Source organism: Berghia stephanieae, chromosome 1 (assembly GCF_034508935.2).
Source record: "Berghia stephanieae isolate SIO BIC M18660-M18661 chromosome 1, UCSD_Bste_1.3, whole genome shotgun sequence".
Lineage (NCBI taxonomy): Eukaryota > Metazoa > Mollusca > Gastropoda > Nudibranchia > Aeolidiidae > Berghia > Berghia stephanieae.
In genome coordinates this window covers 77,025,131-77,049,615 of record NC_088360.1, presented here as the reverse complement: position 1 = coordinate 77,049,615, position 24,485 = coordinate 77,025,131, and the positions used below count along the sequence as shown (strand labels likewise).

At 33.2% G+C, this 24,485-nt stretch overlaps 1 protein-coding gene across 9 annotated transcripts in view; it reads right to left on the bottom strand.

Annotated features, from left to right (window-relative positions):
- Positions 1-24,485, bottom strand: part of LOC144957648 (protein unc-79 homolog) — a 112,676-nt gene that overhangs the window by 66,725 nt on the left and 21,466 nt on the right. For 5 of the 9 annotated variants that reach the window (XM_078889028.1, XM_078889016.1, XM_078889037.1 and 2 more), the window contains exons 19-26: positions 23,789-24,073; positions 22,293-22,578; positions 21,778-21,866; positions 21,231-21,379; positions 19,307-19,464; positions 17,330-17,511; positions 15,907-16,108; positions 10,464-10,646 (exon numbers count right to left, since the gene is read on the bottom strand). In XM_078889028.1, the coding sequence (XP_078745154.1) occupies positions 10,464-10,646; positions 15,907-16,108; positions 17,330-17,511; positions 19,307-19,464; positions 21,231-21,379; positions 21,778-21,866; positions 22,293-22,578; positions 23,789-24,073 (1,534 nt within the window). Of the gene's footprint in view, positions 1-6,369; positions 6,445-10,463; positions 10,647-15,906; positions 16,109-17,329; positions 17,512-19,306; positions 19,465-21,230; positions 21,380-21,777; positions 21,867-22,292; positions 22,579-23,788; positions 24,074-24,485 lie in introns of all 9 variants that reach the window. The other 4 variants (XM_078888999.1, XM_078889004.1, XM_078889011.1 and 1 more) reach the window with 1 other exon arrangement.

The window sequence follows — 24,485 nt, the reverse complement described above, 5'->3', positions numbered from 1 at the left end:
CCAAAAAAATCGCTTATTAAGTATGAAACGGCATGCAAGCAAGTCTGCTTAATTTCAATGTCATCCATATTGATACTATATAATTATAATGAAGTTGACACAATACAGAGATTGATGAAATTCTATCTTATAAAATATTTAACCAAATCTTTTTTTATCATAATAGTTTCACTATTTGAATCAGAATACTTGACCATCTTTAATCAATATCTTCTTTATCAAATAAACATATCTCATTTAGTTGTGGAGATCTTCTGCAGCAGTAACAGGGCAGTTGGGTTTGTCATATCAATCTGATAACAAAATGAATTCTCCAAGCGGTAGCAAGGTCAAAAGGGTAAAAACTGGTATATACACTCTGTCCAACACTACTACCATTGCTGAACTGAAGGAGAATGGGACATTATGGAAGAAAGTGAAGAGGGCAGCCCAGGATCCTGTCGGATGAAGGAGCGTCGTTGATGCATCTGCTCAAGGACAAAAGGCCTGACTTAATAAGTAACTACTCCTTTCTGACTTAAGTGTCTTACATTGAGACAATATCAGTTACGGTAGTGAATTTTCTGGAAATAAATGCTTTTTCAAATGAATATCAAAGAGGATCTTTTTATTCTCAGTGATATATTTCCAAATCTTATTTTCTCATTAGAACAATATTAAAAATTAATTAAAAGTAAATTTAAAATAAACCTAAGTTAAAAAGCATTTCTCGTTTGTGATTTGCTCTGTCTTTCTAAATACAATGAGGAAAAAAAAGCAGTTTCCATGATCAAATTCAAAATATCAAGTTGCGTCATAAATATATCCATTTATTGATTATTTTTACAATTATTATAGTGAATAAAATAGACTAAATATACAAACACAACTATGAAGCTGTGTATGTAAAACTAAGTTTCATTTTCATAAATACCGAAGTAATTAATTAAGACAGTAAAAAGGAGAGATAAATTTCTGACACACTAAGATAAAAAAAAAAAAATAAATAAATAAATAAACTTAAAAACACCGTGCATTGAAAGAGATAATAATAGTATGTTAATTGTTTTATTTCTTCTTTTTTGTTGTTGTTGTTGTTGTTGTTGTTTGTTTGTTTAAGGTTAAGGCACTTGCTACACATTTAGGTTAATTGGTACCTACCTAACAGCATCCCCTACCAAACAAGTTTTACGTTTATCTTTTTAAAATTTTTGCTGCAACAGGATTGGGGTGTTACCTTTATTATATCCATAATCAACAGTTTTGATTCATGTTAAAGAAGAAGACTAAATGAATAAAAGTAATATTAATATTGTTCCTACGCTCTCATGCTAGGTATTTAATGCTTTAATGACAAGAAAGAGAATTTTGAAATTTCATGATTGTCCTATAAAAAACCTTAGTGCAGCCATTAATAGAGTCGGATCTCAATGCCAAAGACTATCATTTATATATTTATTTCAATTCAATCATGAGCATCCCTTGGACAAACAAGCAATACAGTAGTCATGTACCAGGAAAAGATGCGATTACTATTAGCACTTTCGGAAAGACTCATAACCCTTTATAAATCTCAATGTAGAGCAACCCAACCTTTAAACCAGCGACAAAGGTGCTGGTACAAAACAATCACTACAAAACCAACATGCCAACATCAAAGGCAAAGGATGATGAAATAAATTTCTTTCAAGGAACCAGTGGGAATGAACTTTTAGCCAAAGGAAGTACCATCTGCCCCCAAAGAAGACTTACTTTTCATGAAAATCTAGACCTCAATGCAGCAGTAATCATCAGTATGATGGTGATGGCTGCCAGAATCAGAAGGGGAGGATGGAGGGAAAGAATAGAGCAAAAGAGGAGGTGAAGAGGAAAAAGAAAAGGAAGAGGAAGACGAGGAAAAGAAGAATAAATAATTCAATTGTCGGGAAAAGTAACAAAAAAACAACATAACTTAAAACAATAGACAAAATATAATGGGGAAAAAAAATAATAAAAAAGAAAAAGCAGGCACCCTTTTGTTTGCTTCCTCTGACAAAGTGTATCATGTCAACAGCATATTGTACTCGATTCCTCAACAGATTTCTGAATTTTAAACTAAAACCATCAATTTAAATCACCCTCCAAATGTAGTGGCTCTAGAATATACAAACCTGTCACCCATTGCCATTCCCCCGATGTATAATAATTATGTCATCATGGCTATTTGGAATAGTTTATTTTGAAGGCATAAAATAGATAAATTTTCTACCCACGTCTTCGCTAAATCTTAATTTTAAGCTCTATCTCCATCTCCCTTTGCTGCTATATTTTTTTTCATATTTCCATTCTTTTGGAATTTATCCCTGGTCTAAAAATGTATGGAAAAGGAAAATGTAGACAGGGGCTAATTCTTGTACAATATTTCTTGGCAGAGATCCTGTTCAGGCCAGAGGCTTTATACTCATTGAGATTCTGATTCAGTTTTAGAACTTTTTCCTCAGAAACCACAAGTTTATCCATTTGTTTTGTCGTCTCTTCTGTGAGATTCATCTGAAAACACAGGAGCAATTTGATGGCTTTTTTTTCTCTGGGTCTTGAGTTGATATACCCTACTGTGTTCCATTTTTCAAAGTGACAACACCTATGTTCTGTTTTTCTGCTCCTGATGCAAGATCATAATTGTTGTTATCATTATTGATCATATTACTAAGGTATGTTGAATGGGCCTGTCTGTGTTGTTTGATTGGATTCACCAGGGCATGATTTTGCTAATTTGAACCTGGGTTTGATCTCAGTCCCCTTGCGTGTAAAGCAAGTGCTCTACCAACTGAGCTAATGGGACCCCTTGATTAGAAAGGAAGGAGCAAAAGAATTTATGTCAGTCTTGATGAGTGGAATGTCCCTTTTGTTTCTTGTGCCTCGATGGATTAGCTAAATAATATTCTAAGAAATTATTGTGATCCCCTAAGCCAGGATGTACTTTGATATTCTGGATCAAGCGTGAATCCTCCAGAAATAAAAGGTTAATCATTTCTCTTGAAAGCATTTTTTTCTGCATAAGAAATATAAATATGTTGAAATTACACCTTATTTGTTTGTTTTTGTTTTTAAGGGTTTTACGGCATTTGCAACACATTTAGGTCATATCATCGCCAGACACCTTAATTAAACAAGTATTATTAATCTAGTGATATTTCTACTAAAATAATACGAGCATTGGTCTTATTTATTTCCCTTATTATAGCAGACTGACTTCATCTTTAAGGCTTAAAAAATCCCAAATAATAGGTTTATATTCGAAACTGTATACCTTTCACTCATCTTGCATAGCTAAGAAAAGAAAGCTATCATCTGTTTAGTGTCTTGCTTCTAGTCTTCTAGCTCAGGAAAGATTTGTGGACAGCTAATTCTCAGTAAACCAATAAAAATTAAGTCTTCAAAACCTTATCGAGAAATTTTCCTATTTTATAATTAGTTTAGCACATACTTGAAAATGGATGCCTAAATAGTCATTTTTCAAAGACATTATACACAACACCCTGTGGACATAATGCATTCGTGGCCACTTGCACTTACGTTAAATGACAATAATAAGACAGTGTCACAGAAAATAAAGACAACAGCACTTTGAAAGCAAGCAAAAAATAAAAAAATATTTAATGACAAAATCAAGTATAGACAGCAACCATGACTTAAGTTTTTGCAAACTTGCCAATGCCACAAGAGTTGTAGGTAAATATACTTACATAGTAAGTTATATAGCAACTAGGAGTCAAGACATTTTGTGAGCCTCGTGATCCAATTAGTTAATTGTCTAACACACAACCCAAATAATGCCCCACATCATGCCAGAAAATTATAGTGCATGACTGATTCCTCACAGTATTTTGTGATTGGCCAATGCCAATATCCTATACAATGGAGATGAAGCAATTATTACTGATTGTTTCATTCCAAAGAATAACACAACTCTAATCAATTATTGAAATTGAATCAAAGATATGTTTCAATTTCCCCCTTGATCAAGCAATGTCAAGAGAGCTTCATTGGCTAATTCTCAAAAACTACATAATCGCTGTTTATTTCTTTCCTAGATGCATCTGCAACTGGTACACAAGCTTTAAGCTTCCATGCACCACCATGAGTCAAAACTTGGGCTAGGTCAGAATCAAACCTATCCTATAGAGTCATCTCTCCAATTATGTGTTTGCAAATTTTTCCTGTATAACATAATAAAACTTTACAATGGGAATCTCATGTATATATAGCTATTGTAGCTCCTTTTTTTTTCAAAGCTGCTTTCTTTGTTTAATTTTGTTTTTCTTCATTTTTTTAAATTTTCTTGGGGGGGAGGGGGGGGGGGGACATATATTATCATATTGGTAAAGGAATGGGATTGTCAACGATAGCTCTAGAATTTATCTGCGAATATATTACATAAAGACCCAGGAAAACTAAGACAAGGGAACTTGCCAGATTTGTGAACTAGTGTTTGTTTATTGTTAGTTTAAAGAGGTCATTCCAGCGCATAAAAAGGAAGATAATAGAACTATCAAAAGACAAAGGGGACAACAAGTAGGTACTCTCTGAAATTTTGATTGACTTATTGTTACATAACTATGTATCTAATAAAAGCTTTAATTTGTAAGATTAGGCACCATAAAAATATAAAAAATAAAGAAAAAGAAAAAAAATTCAGGTGGATTGAGAAGAAACATTGAACATGTTGAGTTCTGGGGCTAGAATTTATAAATTCTGATCGATGAAGATAACCTCTAGTTATATAAACAACTTTGCTTCGACTTCGAAGGCTTTAAAGTGTTGTGAATTTAAGGGGTGAGTTTATGAGTTTTGTAGATGAAATTATGAATTTTGTGGAGTCTAGAAGGCCATCTGAAGTTTGGAACAGTTAACCTAGTATTTCTAATAAAAGAAAAACATCAAAACAAGGAAATTTCAAGGAACGAACCTCTGTGATAGATTGTCGTTTGCCCTGTTTAGATTTAGTGTCTTGACAGTTTTTAAACTTTTGCACCTTACTTCGATTAAACATTTAGTTAGTTTTTGTTTTTTTCAATGGGACTCTTTATTGTTTCCATTAGAAATCAGACTTTTCAAAGCAATTCCTGATGTATCTATTTGTAAATTATCAAGAAAAAAATAGGGTACCCAAAACTTTGCCAACTGTTATTTTTCTGTCAAAATAAAATTCTAAATGTTGTGTAGAACTACTTTGAAAATCAGCAAGATTTTAAGGTTAAACTGATTATTTTCTACGGTCCAATATTTTAAAAAAAGTTTACCAATCAAGAATTGGTTTAAATAAAGGTATAATAATTAAACCTCACATCTCTATAGTAGCCACATCAGACGAGTAGCAAAAATTAAATAACAAAATGAAATAAATAATATGAGTTCCAATCATAATCATGCTTTCGTTAACATTTTGAAAATTCTTTTAAATGAAGTATCTAAAACATAAAAATGCAACATGTTTGGTAAATAATTCAGTATATCACTTTAACCAGCTTAGATTGTGGTACTATATAAAAAGCAGTTGTACATTAAAAAGGAATTTTAAGTATAACATTTTGTTTTTTGTTTGTTTTTCAGGGTTTTACGGCACTTGCAACACAGGTCATATCAGCACCAGTAAAAAGGAAGATAATGGGATAGCAAAAAGTTCTAGAATTTCACTTAAAGTACCCAAGAAAAAGGAAGAAAGAGGGGAATTAGTTCAAATAGAGATGTACATTCAAAGAACAGTCTATCAGTGTACATAGTTTGAGATCACCTAAACGTCTCATCCAGATAGAAACTGAGGTCCCCACTATGAGGAATACACTCAAATGTGTACAAATCATACCTATATGTAAAAAATCATAATACAGTGAATAACAGAGAGATGATTTACAAGAAAAATAATATCATCTCCCAAATTTCTATCTATACATTTGAGTTTCCCTCCAAGCCACGGTATCCGGCCAGGGTCAGGATAAAACCAAGAAGTCTCATTCCAAGACAAAGACAAAAAGCATGATGGATAACAGATATAGTGGGATAGAAGACATAGTAAGTGCCTCCCTACCCACAATGGGAGGTCAGGAACCCCACCCAGAAGTATAACATTTTAATAACCATTTACATAAGTTTAATTCAAGAAAGTGAACAAGTAACTAAAAATTAAGCTTGGTGCTGTGCTTTAAATATCAATGAAATAAGTGAAGGATAAAGACGGCTTTAGTGAAGGCAGACTGGACAATAAAGAATGAGGATTGGAAAGTGTGATGATTAGGTTCAATGTGCATCAAAGTCATCATACACACACACACGCCCACACACACCATTACTGTACACAATAGATTATGAAATAAACCACCGCACAGTACATCATCACTACATCAGGCTTACACTGAAGACGTTTATAGAGAAGAGCTCTAGAATGCTTGTCTAGGATACAAGGTAATGACCTCTGCTTGGGCTTGGCTGAAAATAATCACAGGAAGGAGTACAGTGCGGTGGTATTTGACTCATGAACAGCTTAAACAACTGCAATTGTGTTAATTCAGATATATGACGATGCCAAACATCCTACTTGACATGTACCTCACCTCATATTTTATCCAGTTAATTCATATAAAACATTTTAAAAGCAAGATCTAGAATAATTTTTTTTTTTTAAGAACACCTTGGAAATGTTATCGAGAAAGAATACTACAGTTTCTGTGTTCTACCAAAACTAAATCAAAGAGGATAGAGATCCTCAAAATAGACTATCAATGAAGTAATCTTGTTATTGACAATATAGTAACTGTAAGGAAAAAGATTCCCATCATTTTGTAACTTACCCGAGGCAATGTCAGATTACTACAAAGAGGTCAAACCACAAAGCAATTTCTAATAAAGTGTTATACATTTTAAAAAGAAACTCAAAAATTCATAAGCTTTATTGGATTGTGTCCCTTGTTGATAAAAGTGATTCATCAGTTATTACGCATGTTCAGAGCAATCTACTTGTATTGTCATATATAGTCCTGAATTCAAAAGACTACTTTGAGATATACTCAACTCAATTTCAAAGGGTAGAATGAAAGCAATTACTACTGGTCGCATTACATAAATTTATCAAATATAGCTCCATCCATAGGCCATTAGCTTCTGAATGGCTATTTATTTATAATGATTTATAATTATTTATTTATTTTATATATTAATTATGTATTTATCGTACATATTTGCAACAGTCATAATAGTTTTTGTTTTTAGAAATTCAACCACATTTGTGATACTTTAAGTGCCTAGGAAAAGAAAGATAAACACAAACAAGACAATTAAAAAGTTAAAGGAAGATTCATGAGCGCCTGCAATAGGCTCTTAACAGGACACAACACAGGACATAAATTAAGCTGTATCCAAGTTTGGTTATATTAGTAATCCATGTGCAGTGATTTTATTTTTAAATGGAAGTGCTTGTGAAGCTTATAAAACATTTATATACAAATAACCCTGCCCTTCAGTTCAGGGAAAATAAAAATGTACACATATTCCATTACTATACATTTTACTTGTCTTGAAAACACTTTATGTCTAACACGTTATTCTGGGAAATAGTAACAAGAGCTGCAGCTCATTGATTGTTTTGTTTTTAAGGTCTTATAGAGCTTACGATATAATTAGGTCATTTCAGTGCCAGATAAAAAGGAAGATGATAGGTGAAATTTGTAGATCTGAAGTAAAAAGTAGGACAAAGGGCACTAGTTCAAAGAGGAAACAAAACACTTCACCGAGTGCCTGTTTTGACACTACCTAAAAGTCCCATCCAGGCACAAGCAAATTTGATATATATACGGTAATTGAACATAACAGAGAGATATTTACCAGAAAAAAATATCTCTCAAAAAAAAAAAAAAAAAAAAAAGGTGATTTACATTTGCCCCCCCCCCTCTCTCTCTCTCTCTCTCTCTCTCTCTCTCTCTCTCTCTCTCTCACTCTCTCTCACTTCTCTCTCTCTCTCTCTCTCTCTCTCTCTCTCTCTCTCTCTCTCTCTCTCTCTCTCTCTCTCTCTCTCTCTCTCTCTCTCTCTCTCTCTCTCTCTCTCTCCAAACAAACGAGTAAACTCAATCCTGAACAAAGACAGTGATCAATATGACAAGGGAAAACAGGTATATGGGATAGAAGACATAGCAAGCGACCTCTCTGTTCGCCTTGGGCTCTGGCTCAATCTTTCCAATTGTAAAAGCTGGCTGCCAAAAGAATATGAAGAGCACTTCCGCTCTTCTTTGTACATGTGTGACAAGTTGTTCAGTGTTTAGATAATAATCCATGAATCATTAAAGGTGCCTTCACATGCAAAAATCATCTTAAATGTTTCCCATTGCCTTGCTTTTAAATTATCCCCTGACACATAATTAGCGAGCAAAATTATCATTTAAATGCGCATATGCTATGGCGAACTAGAGCCTTCTCCTTGATATTTATATTCAACTGCAAAATACATTACAGGTCTTCCTCTGTGCAAGGTGCTAGTTGAATCATGTAAATCATCATTTAAACTTGGAAACATTTGAAGGAATGTTATTCATGTTGAGAAAACTTGCACAATTGAAAATTTGCAAAATGGGCAGGCAGGCCTTGTGCATTTTAATTGGATTGGTAGATTAGACAAAAAATGTTTCTGTGAATTTAAAGCGTTCTGACACATCACAGCAATGCAGAGACTGATCGGTTTGATAAAGACTTTTATGGTTCTGAATAGGGTTTGGGGATGTTTTGTTCTTACTTGTTTGTTTATCATGCAATTGTCATTCCTTTGTTTATTGCAAATTTATGAACTTCACGGATTGTAAATGACAATCACCATGTGCTAGGCATTAATCCAATTTACACTGATAAATTAAAAAAGGTAAAAATCCTAATTAATAAATATATTTCTTTGGTACTCCATCTGTACCATGGCCTTTGTAAAGATACAGAAGTATTTGAATTTGTCTTTTTATATCAGGTTTTTATCTAAAAACTATGTCAATAATCTACTGTTTTCATAACATTCAATAGTTAATGAATTATCAAAAATACTCAAAAATTGATATTCAAACACTGAGTTCAATATTCTGGGTCATAACTAAAAATAAAAATTAATGATAACCTGGCAATTTAAGTTGCAAATATTAAGTATTTGGATTTGATAGTGAACAGCAATACTTCTTAAGAACAACGTCATAAAAAAGTAAAATACACAATTCACAAACAACTAAATAAATTGATAAATAAACAAATCAAATCAAATGACTAGCACAATTTTTTTTAACAAGGAATACAATAGTAAATGTATAAAAAAGAAAAACCAACCCCAAAGGGAACAAAAAAGGAAAAGTAAATTGTGTTTAATTGAAAACTGCAAGCAAAATATTTAAAAATTGAAAAAAATAAAAACACAATAGAAATAATGAAACAATGAATTTAAAAGGATGTACACTATTTCACACCCATGTTCAGAGTAATAATAAATAGATCAAAATGGGCATGCCATCCTTCATAGGACTGTTTACACAGCAACTTTTTGCCTCTCTGGGTCAAAAGTGGTGACATCACATGTGTTCCCGGCATAATTTCAGTGTTGATAAATATTCTTTTCAAGTTGTAGTCAGTCAATTCCAACTTGCATCACATGAATTATATAAATCACAAACTTCAAAAAAAAACTCATTTGCCAGAAATACAAAACTGAATGTGACATTATCCTTTTAAAACCAAAGGAACAAATACACATTGTGTGCAAACAGCCCTCCAGAACTTTCTTAATAGATTTATCCAATTGATTTTACAAGAGATGATAAAACAAGATGTATACTCCAGATTACTCTCTTTGTCCATCAATACAAGAATGTTTACACTGCATTCACATACAAGAAAAAAAAAGTCATCTCCAATCGCATTCAATAATTTAAATTGGAGTTACTCATGACAAAAAAAATGAAAATTAGAAGAAAGAAAATAGTTGAGAGAAAAAAAATGATTGAAATAAATTGAACAACCAATCCATACAGGACACATGATACTCGTACTCACACTCTGAATGTTCAACAAGCGCCCGGCTTACTTTTTAATCATGCGTATTTAAAAAGGATTGAAATTTTGTCAATGATTCACATCATCTCAAAATTAAAAATTAATTAATCAATCAACAAGTAAAAATTATTAAATTAAAATTCAACAATTCTTTTTTTCTTCAAAATAATAGTCTTCTGAGTACAGACAATCTATGTGCTATCCTTTTTTGTTTGTCTTTGTCTTCTTTTAAGTTAATAGTTTTAATAGAGCAATCATCAGTTATTCGGAAAGTAACAACATAAAATCAAACTAAACAAGTTCATTCACATCACTATTTTAAGCTTAAAATGACTATTTCTATTTGTTACCTTCATTTGTTATCAATCAAAGGGCGGATAACTCAGGAAGTGTCTCCAAAAAAAAATTAATTGGACCATTATATGATAAGTGCTTACATTTGGGAGGGTTAACTCCCTTTGTGATGAGGTGTAGAGGAACAGAGACAGCTCTACGATATGGTGGTTTCCCTTTGATGCTTTGGCTTACTGATCTCACACTGTCCGTCCGAGCAAGAGCAAATTTGGCTCTATTCAGCTTCTTCATAAAATTGTCACTGTGTCTGTCACTGCTAGCAAGATCTAAAAAATAAAATTTCAAAAATTCAATGACAACATGACAATGTAAAAAAAAGACCTGTTTGTTCCCCTAGCTTTGTGTTTTCAATGTGTTGAAAGAACAAAATTCCGCTTCATGAAAATCATTTTTTTTTAAACTTTTAATGCAGACTGAAAGGGATACAATGTTTTGTCATTTTAAAAAACTGAGATTAATATCAAAATTATCAGAATCTAAAAATTTAATTTTTTAAAGTTTTAAGAACAAAACTAACTCCCAAATGAAGGTTTTTATTTTTACTCAAATTCTACACCTAAAATTAGGCTTAAATTTGAACTTTAAGCATCGATATAACCCACGGCGTCTAAACTGCACTATAAATCTGACCGTTTACTTTCCCGCTGTTCCGAGCGCCGACGTAACCTCACCCGACAGGTAACGGGGGTCAACAGCGGCTAGCTGATCAATTCCCAGAACATAGATTTGACGTGCATTGGGTGATACCAATGGATGATTTCCGTACCAATTAACCTCACGATCTTCGTGACGATGCAATTCCACCCAAAATGCAAAGAATTCTCGCAGACCTCCTCTTTCCATCGGTCCAACTTTTATTTCAATACCTCCAGTACTTATTCCACAAGCCATGATTCAAATTCACATATTTTTCTATAACATTTAAATAAAATTACTTGTAATAACCTTAGGATTATAAAAAAACGTTCCTATAAATTTCAAATTTTTTTGGTGTGATTCACAAGGCACAAGTTTTACTACGAAATGAGGTAAGTTTCATTTAGTCTTCAGTTTTCATTATTTTGTAACGATGATTTTTCCGCAGTAGGTCAGGTAATAATGATATTACTTCTTTAGTCTTGTTCTTGAAACGTAATATTTCGCTGCGGTTTTATTGTTAATTATATTTTTTTTCTATTTTTTCAATGATGAGTTAATCTGATTTTTAAATTGTATAATTTGAATTATCTTGCTAATGTTTAATTCTAAATGACATTGTGTGTTGGGCCTAAACTTAGCTCAACTGCTTGAGCATTAGACTTACGTGTAAATGATCCAAATTCAATTTCAAAATATGTTAGAATTTTCCTGCTCCCCCTTTCTTTCACCAAATTGGGTGAAGTATTTGGTTTTTATTGTTCAAAATTTTATGTACGATGTTATGTATGCATGGATATGAGAAGTAATACTGAGTGTTTTAAAACTCATCTTATTCATTAATTCACTATATCATTGCTTACATCGCTCAGTCAATTTTGAATTTTCTCTTACAGCATGGACCACACAACTGCAAGTCATAATAACCAAGCATTGAATTCATTATGTAGGACATGTGGTATGATTTGCACAGAAATAGAAACATGCCCGCAAGAAACCATTTAAATGTTCAAATTATTCTAATGACATTCTTTTAGTTTATGGGACTGACACGGCATTGGACAAGCAAGGAACACACTCATAATTTATGTGTAAAAAGTACACATTATAAAGCACATTGAACACACGACTCATTAGCTTCTTTGTATTTGCTCATTGCCAAGACGCTAATAATAAATAAATCAACCTTGAAAAGGGTGCACTTGCATGTTTGATATCGACAGAGTAGAATATAACAACAAACTCCAAAACGCAGGAGAGACTTTCAAATCTCATTCACGAGCCACTCACCCTCAGGGATGGTCCTATTGCCTCTGAATTGGACAGAATACCGCATTACACCACAGGCTTACCACAGCAGGTCATTCATTGGCAACCACTGCCACAAATATTTACAAGAAAAAGTCTACACCCAATTCACATTTACAATTATCCAACAAAGAACTGCACCCACGACCCACTCATCATTGATGACGCTTGCAGTATTGGATTAATTTTCGACAATATAAACAAGGCCTCATGTGCACAACTTTATTTCACACACAAAATCGATCAAAGCAGACACAATCCACACAGCGTACACAACGACAACAGTTTAGTTGAGACGGGATCCCGTTCCTGACACCTGCTGACCCGGTCACGGTGAGCGGTCAATCACCGAGAGGAATTTACCTAACGGGGATTGCCGTTTCACTCAATTTAACAATGTTTTGTTTTATTGTCTGTTAGACACCCATATTGAATGAGTTGAAATATCACTACTTGGTATAAAAGTTTATATTTTCTACTTTTACTGTGTGTTTTTTATTTTTTCATAGTATTACTAGATTTCTCAATATAAGTTATCAATGAAAGGTAACAAATTACACAAAAAATATAGCGGGTGCAACATTTCAAAAATTAGAGAAAAAAAAAACGTTGCTATGGATTTGTCTGAATTTTATGTATTATAAAGAGAAGATGTAAATACTTCTCCTCACAAAAAACGTATTTTTCCTCAACACAAATATATCCGCTACGAGCATTCAAACTCGTCAGTGTAGTTTGGGGCTGGTCTTTAACTGAATTGCGTTGATGACAAATCGCATTTTATTCATATCATTGATAATGCCGGATGCTCTTTTTTTTTCCAATTTTGCTGTTGTTTGGTGACAGGTCTCTGTGCCTTGTTCTCCAAGAAGTCTAAGTCCAAACTTATATTGAGTGATGTGTGGTATGCACTGGTACTCAAGGAGGTGTTGTTTTGGGATTATTTTGTTTGGAAAATATTTTCTGTATGTATCCGTGTAATGTTTTATTGCACTTTGAATATATTGGATCGTGTCTGCTTTGATCGATTTTGTGTGTGAAATAAAGTTGTGCACATGACTATAGGCCTTGTTTATATTGTCGAAAATTAATCCAATACTGCAAGCGTCGTCAATGATGAGTGGGTCGTGGGTGCAGTTCTTTGTTTGTTGGATAATTGTAAGTGTAGACTTTTTCTTGTTAGTATTTGTGGCAGTGGTTGCCAATGAATGATCTGCTGTGGTAAGCCTGTTGTGTAATGCGGTATTCTGTCCAATTCAGAGGCAATAAGACCATCCCTGAGGGTGAGTGGCTCGTGCATGAGATTTGAAAGTCTCTCCTGCGTTTTGGAGTTTGTTGTTATATTCTACCTTGTCGATATCAAACATGCAAGTGCAACCCGTTTCAAAGGTTGATTTATTTATTATTAGCGTCTTGGCAATGAGAAAATACAAAGAAGCTAATGAGTGGTGTGTTCAATGTGCTTTATAATGTGTACTTTTTACACATAAATTATGAGTGTGCTCCTTGCTTGTCCAATGCCGTGTCAGTCCCATAGACTAAAAGAATGTTATTAGAATAATTTAAACATTTAAATGGTTTCTTGCGGGCACGTTTCTATTTCTGTGTTAAACAAAGCATACCACGACATGTCCTACAACGACATGTCCTACATAATGAATTCACTGCTTGGTTATGACTTGCAATTGTGTGGTCCATGCTGTAAGAGAAAATTCAAAATTGACTGAGCGATGTAAGCAATGATATAGCGAATTAATGAATAAAATGAGTTTTAAAACACTCTGTATTACTTCTCATATCCATGCATACATAACAGCGTACATAAAATTTGGAAAAAGAAAAACCAAATACTTCACCCAATTTGGTGAAAGAAAGGGGGGGGGGGGGGGGGCAGGAAAATTCTAACAAGCAGTTGAGCTAAGTTGAGGCCCAACACACAATGTCATTTAAAATTAAACATTAGCAAGATAATTCAAATTATGCAATTTAAAAATCAAATTAACTCATCATTGAAAAAAATAAAAAATAAAAATACAATTAACAATAAAACCGCAGCGAAATATTACGTTTCAATAACAAGGCTAAAGAGGTAATATCATTATTACCTGACCTACCGCGGAAAAATAATCATTACAAAATAATGAAAACTGAAGAGTAAATGAAACTTACCTCATTTCGTAGTAAAACTTGTGCCTTGTGAATCACACCAAAAAAAATTTAAAGTTTATAGCAACGTTTTTTTAGAATCCTGAGGTAATTACAAGTAATTTTATTTAAATGTTATAGAAAAATATGTGAATTTGAATCACGGCTTGTGGAATAAGTACTGGAGATATTGAAATAAAAATTGGACCGATGGAAAGAGGAGGTCTGCGAGAATTCTTTGCATTTGGGTGGAATTGCATCGTCACGAAGATCGTGAGGTTAATTGGTACGGAAATCATCCATTGGTATCACCCAATGCACGTCAAATCTACGTTCTGGGAATTGATATCGGCTGACCGCTGTTGACCTCTCAATATAAGTTATCAATGAACGGTAACAAATTACACAAAAAATATAGCGGGTGCAACATTTCAAAAATTAGAGAAAAAAAAACGTTGCTATGGATTTGTCTGAATTTTATGTATTATAAAGAGAAGATGTAAATACTTCTCCTGTCGGGTGAGGTTACGTCGGCGCTCGGAACAGCGGGAAACTAAACGGTCAGATTTATAGTGCAGATTAGACGCCGTGTCCAATAAATTCAAAGTGCAATAAAACATTACACGGATACATACAGAAAATATTTTCCAAACAAAATAATCCCAAAACACACCTCCTTGAGTACCACTGCATACCACACATCACTCGATATAAGTTTGAACTTAGACTTCTTGGAGAACAAGGCACAGAGAGCTGTCACCAAACAACAGCACAATTGGAAAAAAGAGCATCCGGCATTATCAATGATATGAATAAAATGTGATTTGTCATCAACGCAATGCAGTTAAAGACCAGCCCCAAACTACACTGATGAGTTTGAATGCTCGTAGTGGATATATTTTTCTTGAGGACAAATACGTTTTTTGTGAGTAGAAGTATTTGCATCTTGTCTTTATAATACATAAAATTCAGAGAAATCCATTGCAACGTTTTTTTTCCTATAATTTTTGAAATGTTGCACCCACTATATTTTTTGTGTAATTTGTTACCGTTCATTGATAACTTATATTGAGAAATCTAGTAATACTATGAAAAATAAAAAACACACAGTAAAAGTAGAAAATATAAACTTTTATACCAAGTAGTGATATTTCAACTCATTCAATATGGGTGTCTTACAGACAATAAAACAAAACATTGTTAAATTGAGTGAAACGGCAATCCCTGTTAGGTAAATTCCTCTCGGTCAGTGACCGCTCACTGTGACCGGGTCAGCAGGTGTCAGGAACTGGATACCGTCTCAACTAAACTGTTATCGTTATGTACGCTGTGAACCCCAACATGATACAATTTTGAAAGGATTGATCATGTTTGCTCTAAAAGAATAGCTGAATTTTATTATTTCCTGTTTTAAGTTAACAAGAGGCCAACATTCACCTGTCATACAAGGGATATCTCCATTGCTCTCCATGTCAACTTGTGCCTCAATGGATAGTGTGTCAAATCTGTTCTGGAAAAAGTCCCAGCTAAGAATTCGAACATCTTTAAGGGTAGTTTCCAACAGTTGCAAACGGTGCAGGATGAGGGAACGATCTTCTATGACTGAATCAAATTGGGACTCCAAGCATGCGCAGAGAAACTAAAATTGGAATATTTTTACAAGGTTAAATCAGTAATAGAAATAGTTAAGCACTAAAGGTTCGGATATGTTACTGATCTTAAAATATGAATACTTTTTTTTTCTCCAATAAATCGAGGCCTACCCATAATGCCATCAAACAGGATTTGACTTTAAAAAATCAGGATTTTCAAATAAATGGAGGAATGAATTTCATTTTTACATATAAGAAATAAAAATATTAGTACTTAAAATCATTCATCAATTTTGATCATTAAAATAATGAGAAATTGCAAAATTTGTCTCGAAATCCTATTGAGATATGCCATAAACAACATTTTAAGACTCTCAGATTATCCATATATCCAGAAATAAAATTAGGGGAAAACGGGATCTTAAAAATCCAGAGAAAGAAACAGGAGTTGGCAGCTATGCCTGGCAAAAGTTACAAACACAACATCTTTGATGTCCAATCTATCTAGCAATCATCAGTTCAAAGCAGACGTCTGTACAATTTACACTTGAAGTCAAAACTCTTTCATATTTTACTACTCTGAATGATGTAATCACAGCCATTTGTTTTGGTAAACAAATCTACATTTTGTCTTTTTATTGCAATGATCATCTTAAGATGTCGGTCTTAATAAGCAAGCAAGGGAAAATGAATATATCTGTATCAATAAGAATGTGAAATTTAAAAAAATTTTAACAGCATCAACAAGGTTCTTCGGGATATAGCTAAATATTTCACGCACGGATAACGTAAGAAATGAGGAAGTATCCTCATAGATTGTTACACAGCCAATGATTATCAAGGTGATGAGAGTAAGATTGATGAACTTCTTCGTCACATCTACAGTAAGAATAATACAAAAAATAGTGCTCACATAAAAACATAACGGGGAGAAGTAGATAAAAATAAAGATTGGCATATGTAAAAAGTGGCAATAAGTGGTTGCCAGATGGATGGATGAGATATGTGGATTTTTCAGAGAGGGCTGATGGTAGAAGATTGGAGAGGATTGGAGGATTTGAGATATGATCACCAATATTTTGTTTTTGCTTTTAAGGGCACAAAGCTTTCATGTCATTATCCAAGCCTCCAACAGACTTAGCACTTGATTGATTGATTGATTGATTGATTTATTAAAATATTCATGATTTTTAGAATCAAATTAGTGATCAATTAAATGATTATTCAACCAAAGCAAACCATGAAAACATATACAATAAATAAAATACCTTGAGAGCAGTGGGCCTAATAGTTTCCAGGAACATGATGGCTCTCTGAGCTACAGCTGAGCTGATGTCTTCAACCGATCCAATCAAGTGACAGAAAGCATGAGCCATTGATGTTTGAATGAGCTGGTTGTTACGAATCAGTTCAGGCTCCAAACATCGTGCCATCATTGTCACCTTTTCCACTAGAGATGGATCAAATTACACAAAAACATATGATATGTAGATATATCTGCAATTGATAGTGCTTATTTTGAAATCCAATGATAATATGGTGAACATAAATAATTAAAAGAACATCCTTAACCATCATGTTCACATAAATCTGCGAAAACTGTCATTCATATTGAATCTTAGAGTTATGAGATTGGCCTTTCTAATCCTTTACATGGAGTGTTTAAACATTTGAAATTAAAATTCCACATAATATCATAAAAGGTAAATCATCAAAAGAGCTACTAACATAAAAAAAAGATTGAAGACAAGTGACAGAAAAGCAATGTTGAATTGTCCCGTTTATGTCAAACCACAGTTTTAATTAAGATAACAACGTATGAATGGCAGGCTTAAAAGAAAAAGTCAAAAAGATATGTATTTCACAGATATGAAAGAAAAACGAATAAGGAAATGTATGTCGCAGATACGAAAGAAAAAGCATAATGAAAAGTATGTCACAGATATGAAAGATAAAACATAAGGAAATGTATGTTGCAAATCTGAAAGAAAAAGTCTAAAGAAATGTATGTCACAGATCTGAAAGAAAAAGTATAAGGAAATGTATGTCACAGATATGAAAGAAAAAGTATAAGGAAATGTATGTCACAGATATGAAAGAAAAAGTATAAGGAAATGTATGTCACAGATATGAAAGAAAAAGCAAAATGAGAAGTATGCTTGAAAAAAATAAAATGAAATGAAATGTATTTCACAGACTTGAAAAAAAAAGACGATGTAATAAATTCAGATATCTTAAATAGAAAAATATTCTACTATATATATATAACTTAATCCAAATTGAAGGTGGTTTTAGTTTAGTTTCTAAGTACAGAATACAAATCAATATATTTTCTTTTCTGATCACATTATCCCATTTTCATCCTTTTCATTTTAGAAATTCAGACGGACTTCCTATTACTTTAAAGAAATGTCTTCTACCAATAATATACAATATACTTGACTCAAGGAATTCATGGGACGTTAAAGCCTTTGTGGTGAAATTAAAGAATTTTTTCATACACGTTAAAAGACTCTTTTGATGTTTTAAATAGAAAAATTATTTGTATATTGATGTGTTGAATGTAAGAAACATAAGGAGTTAAATCTTACTCAGGTATTTACAAAACATTGGAAAATTTACAAAATTTAAAATAGAAAAAGAAATACAGATCATTGTTGTCCATGGTTTGAAGAAATAATAATGAAAGATAAGTTGAGGGTTAAGGTTTAAAGTTTGACATCACCAGTTTCAAAAATCTTTAAAGCTTTTTAACATGCTTGTAAGGAGAAACTGATATCATAGTATATTGTCACTCAGATTATTATCTGAAGGGAGTGTATGAGTGTATGTGCTTTCCTTTTGTAATGTATTGAAAATTAAAAGAACAAACTGAAATAAAATTTATCATGCTTGTTTTGGAGGACTGGGTATAATTTTGACAGATTTATGATAGACAACTCAATTTGGTTAGCCTTTACTGGCACAATAAAGTCATCAGCTACCTTTTTATCCTACAAAATTATAAAAAAGGAATAATCAAAGATAACAAAAACCTGATATCTCAAAATCCATTTTTAACATAATATCAATGTCAAGAACCTGCCCCGACCCAATCCTCTCCAACCCCAAAAGTTCCTTTAAGAAAAATGGGAAAACCCTGAGAGGAACAGGACTTAACTGCTCTAGAAAACACAAACTGGAAACATTTTAATACAAAGTAAGTCTCCTTACTACTTTTTGAAATGAAAAAAAGAGAACCTAACCTGCAGCAAATCGGGCCTTCCAGTCTTCATGACCAAAATCTGTCTCCACTAGATGCCATAAAATATGAGAACCTGTAGACAGCGTAATGCAATGAAGCATCATGGGAATGCACAGGCTGGCCAGCTGAGAGTGTTCAGTCTGTAGAAGCTTCCACAGGCTAAAAATAATTTAAAGAATAAATTCAATACCAAACTATAATCAGTTAATGCTCACAAAATATATTTTTAAGTTTCAAATTTTACAAAACTATTTGATATCTAAACTAGCAATCAATTTAAGTTTAAAAGAAATAATAGTGATTAATATTAGAAATATTAATATTAAACAACTCTTTCAGAGCCATTAGGCCCATGGAGCCGAAATTTAATCCCGGTTTCTACAGAGTAAAATGGAAATAACAATAGCTAGCTACCCTTTGGATAGCACGCTAGTCAATCGTAAAATACCTTCCGCCAAATCTAACAGACCCAGTGACCCACTCACAGCTAGGACAATAAGGGGGATTGGAAAAATATGACTCCATGTAGGATCAATCTCAGTCTCTTTGCATGTGAAGCGAGTAATCTACAATTGAGCTAACGGGACCCCCTTATTTAACAAAAGGATGAACATTATTAACTCATGTTGTACAAATTTAAATATTAATCTAATTTAATCTGATCCAATAGGATGTCTGCACATGATGCAAAAGTTTACTATACAAATGATCAACACTTAAATGATGGCATTTCTTTTTAATTTTTTGCTGAAGGCAGAAGGCAACTTGTTAAATTGTCATTTATGCTGTGGGGGGGGGGGGGTGAAAGTATTAGGGCTCAAACAGAATGGACGCCGAATTGACACTGAGTCACTTTTCCGGCTTCTTTCTGATGACGAACAATTTTTTTTTACTAATGCCAGTGTGAGGCATGCCAGAGTGGGGTCGTCGCGAGTCGTCTCACTAGCATTGACAGAGCATCAAAAAGTTGTGTGAGAACTACCCATAAATATGGCTGGCTAAAAACAATAACAAATACCTGAGTGATGTCAACTTCATTCTATCACTAACGTACCAACACCAATTTATGTGTAATATTGAGCATTTACAGTCTGATTTATAGAATTTAGTAAGAGCTAAGTGACTCGACTCTGTTTGAGCCATTATGCATTGGTTCTTTGTGTGGCTGTGGTCTTGTGATATGAAACTCAGTTTCTTAAGGCTCTTTGCTCACATTCTATAACTGTACTCAGGTGTAAAATGAGAATATGGCCAGTACCAGCATGGTCTCTGTTGAAAAAGAAAATGTAATAATAACACCCTGAAGGTGTCATATCTCATCCTATATATATATATATATATATATATATAGAATGCAAATTTTCACTCACATTTTTGTGGCCGAGACGACTCGTTTCTGTGTTTTCCACGTCTTCAGTCGGCGTAATCCATTGTAACTACGCCGACTGAAGACGTGGAAAACACAGAAATGAGTCGTCTTGGCCACAAATATGTGAGTGAAAATTTGCATTCTATATTAGCTCTAACCATCATTATAGAGCACTTTCGTACCTACAAGTACCCACCAACACATATATATATATATTGCTGAAAGTATATTGTGCTGAATAAATGCTTATGGTTTTTCAGAGGTTTTTTGTTGTTGTTATTTTTGTCCTTGTGTATTGTCCATTGATAGAGCTTTAAGAGAGAAGAGGTAATTCAGGCAAACTGAGCCTCCTATTGCTAACCTCTATTAGAAAGGTGTAGACAAAAATATGAGAGCCTCACACACCTCAAAGCGAATATTAAAATCTGAGATACAGATAAAGAGTACATATAATGATGGAGTCACCCCATCTTTTCTTCATAATATTTAATGTGTTGCTACTGCAATTTGATTCAGTACTAAATAAGTTGATGAGGTCAACCATAAAGTATCTTACATGGGTATAAACCTCCGTCGAAAGGATACTGTAATAAAATCTGTGTATTGATTAATCGTGTAGTTGAGGCATTCACCATGCAGTACAAGGTAACGCACAGAGGACAAGAGGGCATACAGTGCATCAACGTCTTGCAAACCCACCAAGCTCTGAAATAGCAAAAATAGTTTTATTAAGTAGAATGCATATGTAAAAGACAAAGATTCAGACAAACTAAATTTATTCCAAGATCTTAGAATCCTTAAATGATTAATGGTCTTTTTAAAAAAAATTTAAAGGGGGGAGTAGAGAGGGTAAAGAATAAGGAAATATGATTTTTCATATCCTGAAAATTTAATGTAAATACAGCACTTCAAATACAATCTGAATACAATCTCAGATCTATTGTCTTACTATCATAAATCCATGGTGTTAAATTAAATAGTTTCTGAGTTCCATCAGTACTTGATCGCATTTCAGCGATCAGCCTCTCCATAGCAGGAAACTCCAACCTATATAATGGAAATATAAAACCTCATTTATGCGATCATAAACATGTATGGCTTACATTCAAAAAAGCATTATATAGCTGGAGATACATTGGCATGCTGGAAACATCAAACAATTCCTCCTTTTCTTCTTGCTCTCCACTTTCATCTGAGCAAACAAAAAAAAAATTGATATATATTTACAATCTGACTTAAGACATTTCACAATTGTTCAAAATATTAAATATTTAATATCGATGAAATAGAAAATTTGAGCAAAATTGGAAAGAAGAATGCATCCTCAATAAATGAACCAATATAAAAATAAATATCAAAATAAAATGATTAATTGAAAAAAAAAAATTATTTTAACCAATCTTAATTCAAGTTAAAGTTGCAACCAATGACAAACAGTTAAACAAAAAATGTTTTTTTAGCTTAAGTCTTGTACCCCTGCTTGAAATTTGCCTTCATCAAGAAAATCGAAGGTTTCAGCAATAAAATCTAATATGGCAATTATTGACATTATTGCATTCATTATTACGTTCAAACAAACTAAAACATTTCTTTAAACTTTTTATATTAATTCCTTTACTTTGTGATTCAGTAATGGTGGAGTGTTTGATGTCCTCTGTCCTGGGCAAGTCTTTGCTAGGTATCTTCAACCTGTCCCTGGGGCATACATGCTGCATCAGTTGTTGTGCCAATTGATGCCATAGAGCAATTTTCTGACAGAACAAGCAATTGACTCGCTCTGTATCAGAGGTACATGTGTGTTGGCCATCCCAAGGTTTGTTGAGCATTCCTGTGAGAAGTGACATGATCTCACGACTAGTCTCATTGTAAATTCCAAGGTGACGGGGAGATTCTTGAAGCTCCATCTGTAACAATAATATAAAACAAGAAGTTGATTGAAATGCATTTTAGAAGCAACCAGATTTTTAAGATAAACTTTGTAAATTGGAATTAAAACTATTAAAGTATATTATTGGATAGAAAATATAGTTCAGATTACTCCAACTGATTTTAACTGATTTTTTTGAGCTAATTTTAACTCATTGGTTCATAAAACTTTTCATTGTAGACTTTAGAATTAAAGATATTTTGAAATTCGTTTTAAAAAAAATAATTACTGCCTACAATAAAAATAACACTTTGAAAACAAATGCTTCCAACGTTGAAGCTTGAATGGGAACTAATTTTTTTAAAAGTTGGAATTTAGCTGTATTAAATTCATTATTGTATTCAAAGCAGTGAGATGGAAATTAAAATATACCGAAAACCTATAAGATTAAATTTAATAATTCAATAAAATAATTTTAGGATCAGATTCTAGGAGTTTCAATGTGCTTGCAGCACATTTTAGTTATATCAGAGTCAGAGTAATGGGATATGTTTTGTTTTTAAGGATTTTACGTTTGAGATACTTCTAAGTCAATTCAACACAACTGAAAAGAAAGATGAATTAAAAGATTGAGATCTAGCACCAAAGAAAGTGAAATGAAGTGAACAAGTTTAACACAGATCAGACGTGGATCCAGGAGCCATCTATCCTTGTATCTGATCTGAAACCAAACTGCACTGGCAATTTCCACCAAAAGGGGTACACTCAAATGTTTACAAGACACGTTACATTAGCAATCTAAAAATGTTCCCATAATGTATATAATGTATCCCTCTCAGTAAAATATTCTAAATAGTTTCATTCCAGGACAAGGATACAACGTTTTAAGTAAATTACAAATGATACAGGGGGGATAAAAGAGAGCAAAGGCACCAGCCCAATAAGCCAATGTTCCTCAGTCCTAGAGGAAATCCACTAGCACAATGGAAAAAAAAATACTATATGTCATTTAAAAGATAATAGATTTATCAATGCTTTAAGCAAATGTAGACGTTTAAATAAAGAATAACCGCAGATCACGGTAGAAATGTCAATAAAAACAAACAATGGGTGGATCATGCTTTAGTATTACTTTCACTGTCTATAATCTGACTGCAGCACCAGTACAACAAGTGTGCGTGTGAAATTCTTTTCTTTTTAAAGTATCCTGATTAATTTACAACAACAAAAAATCATTGCACCCATACCTGTTTCAAACAGAGATCCAGCATCATGACAAAGCAAGGTAAGACTTGTTCTGATTCCTTTTCATACATGTCATAGGGTTCAGGGATGTATGGAAATCTGTCTGGGCTCAAAGGGGCTGCCTGCTCTCTTTCTGGAGACCCTGGAGTGAGAATTGTGTGGCCATGGGTTTCTTCATGATGAATGCGATCTGACTCTTCTGGATCAGAATTAATTTGTTCCACACCAACTTTGAACATGCGCAAGACTTGATGAAGAGGTATCACAATATCCAAACTTGATAAAATCTATCAGATAAAAAATAACATTAAACAATGGAAAAGATATGAAATGTTTTTTTAAAACGACTTCAGCCTTTCTATAGTAAAATCCGTGTAAAAATTAATCATATTATTATCCAAGTGGGAGAAAGAATGAAAAAATAAGAAGTTAAAGTACATTTCTGTAGTGCTTTATGCCAAGGCCTCAAAGCTCTTTGCATCAATAGCATAAAGCTGATACAGTGTGAGTAAAATTCCTAACACAGTTACTCATCTGTTCTCGTACATTAATTACATTCATCATCATCATCATCAAGTGCCAGGCCTGTTGCAGACATCGGCGATCATGTCCCTCCAACCATATCTGTCCTCAGATCTTCTCAATAGCTCGATTCCTGTTCCTCCTCCACCAATCCAGATTGTCAATGTAATCTATCCT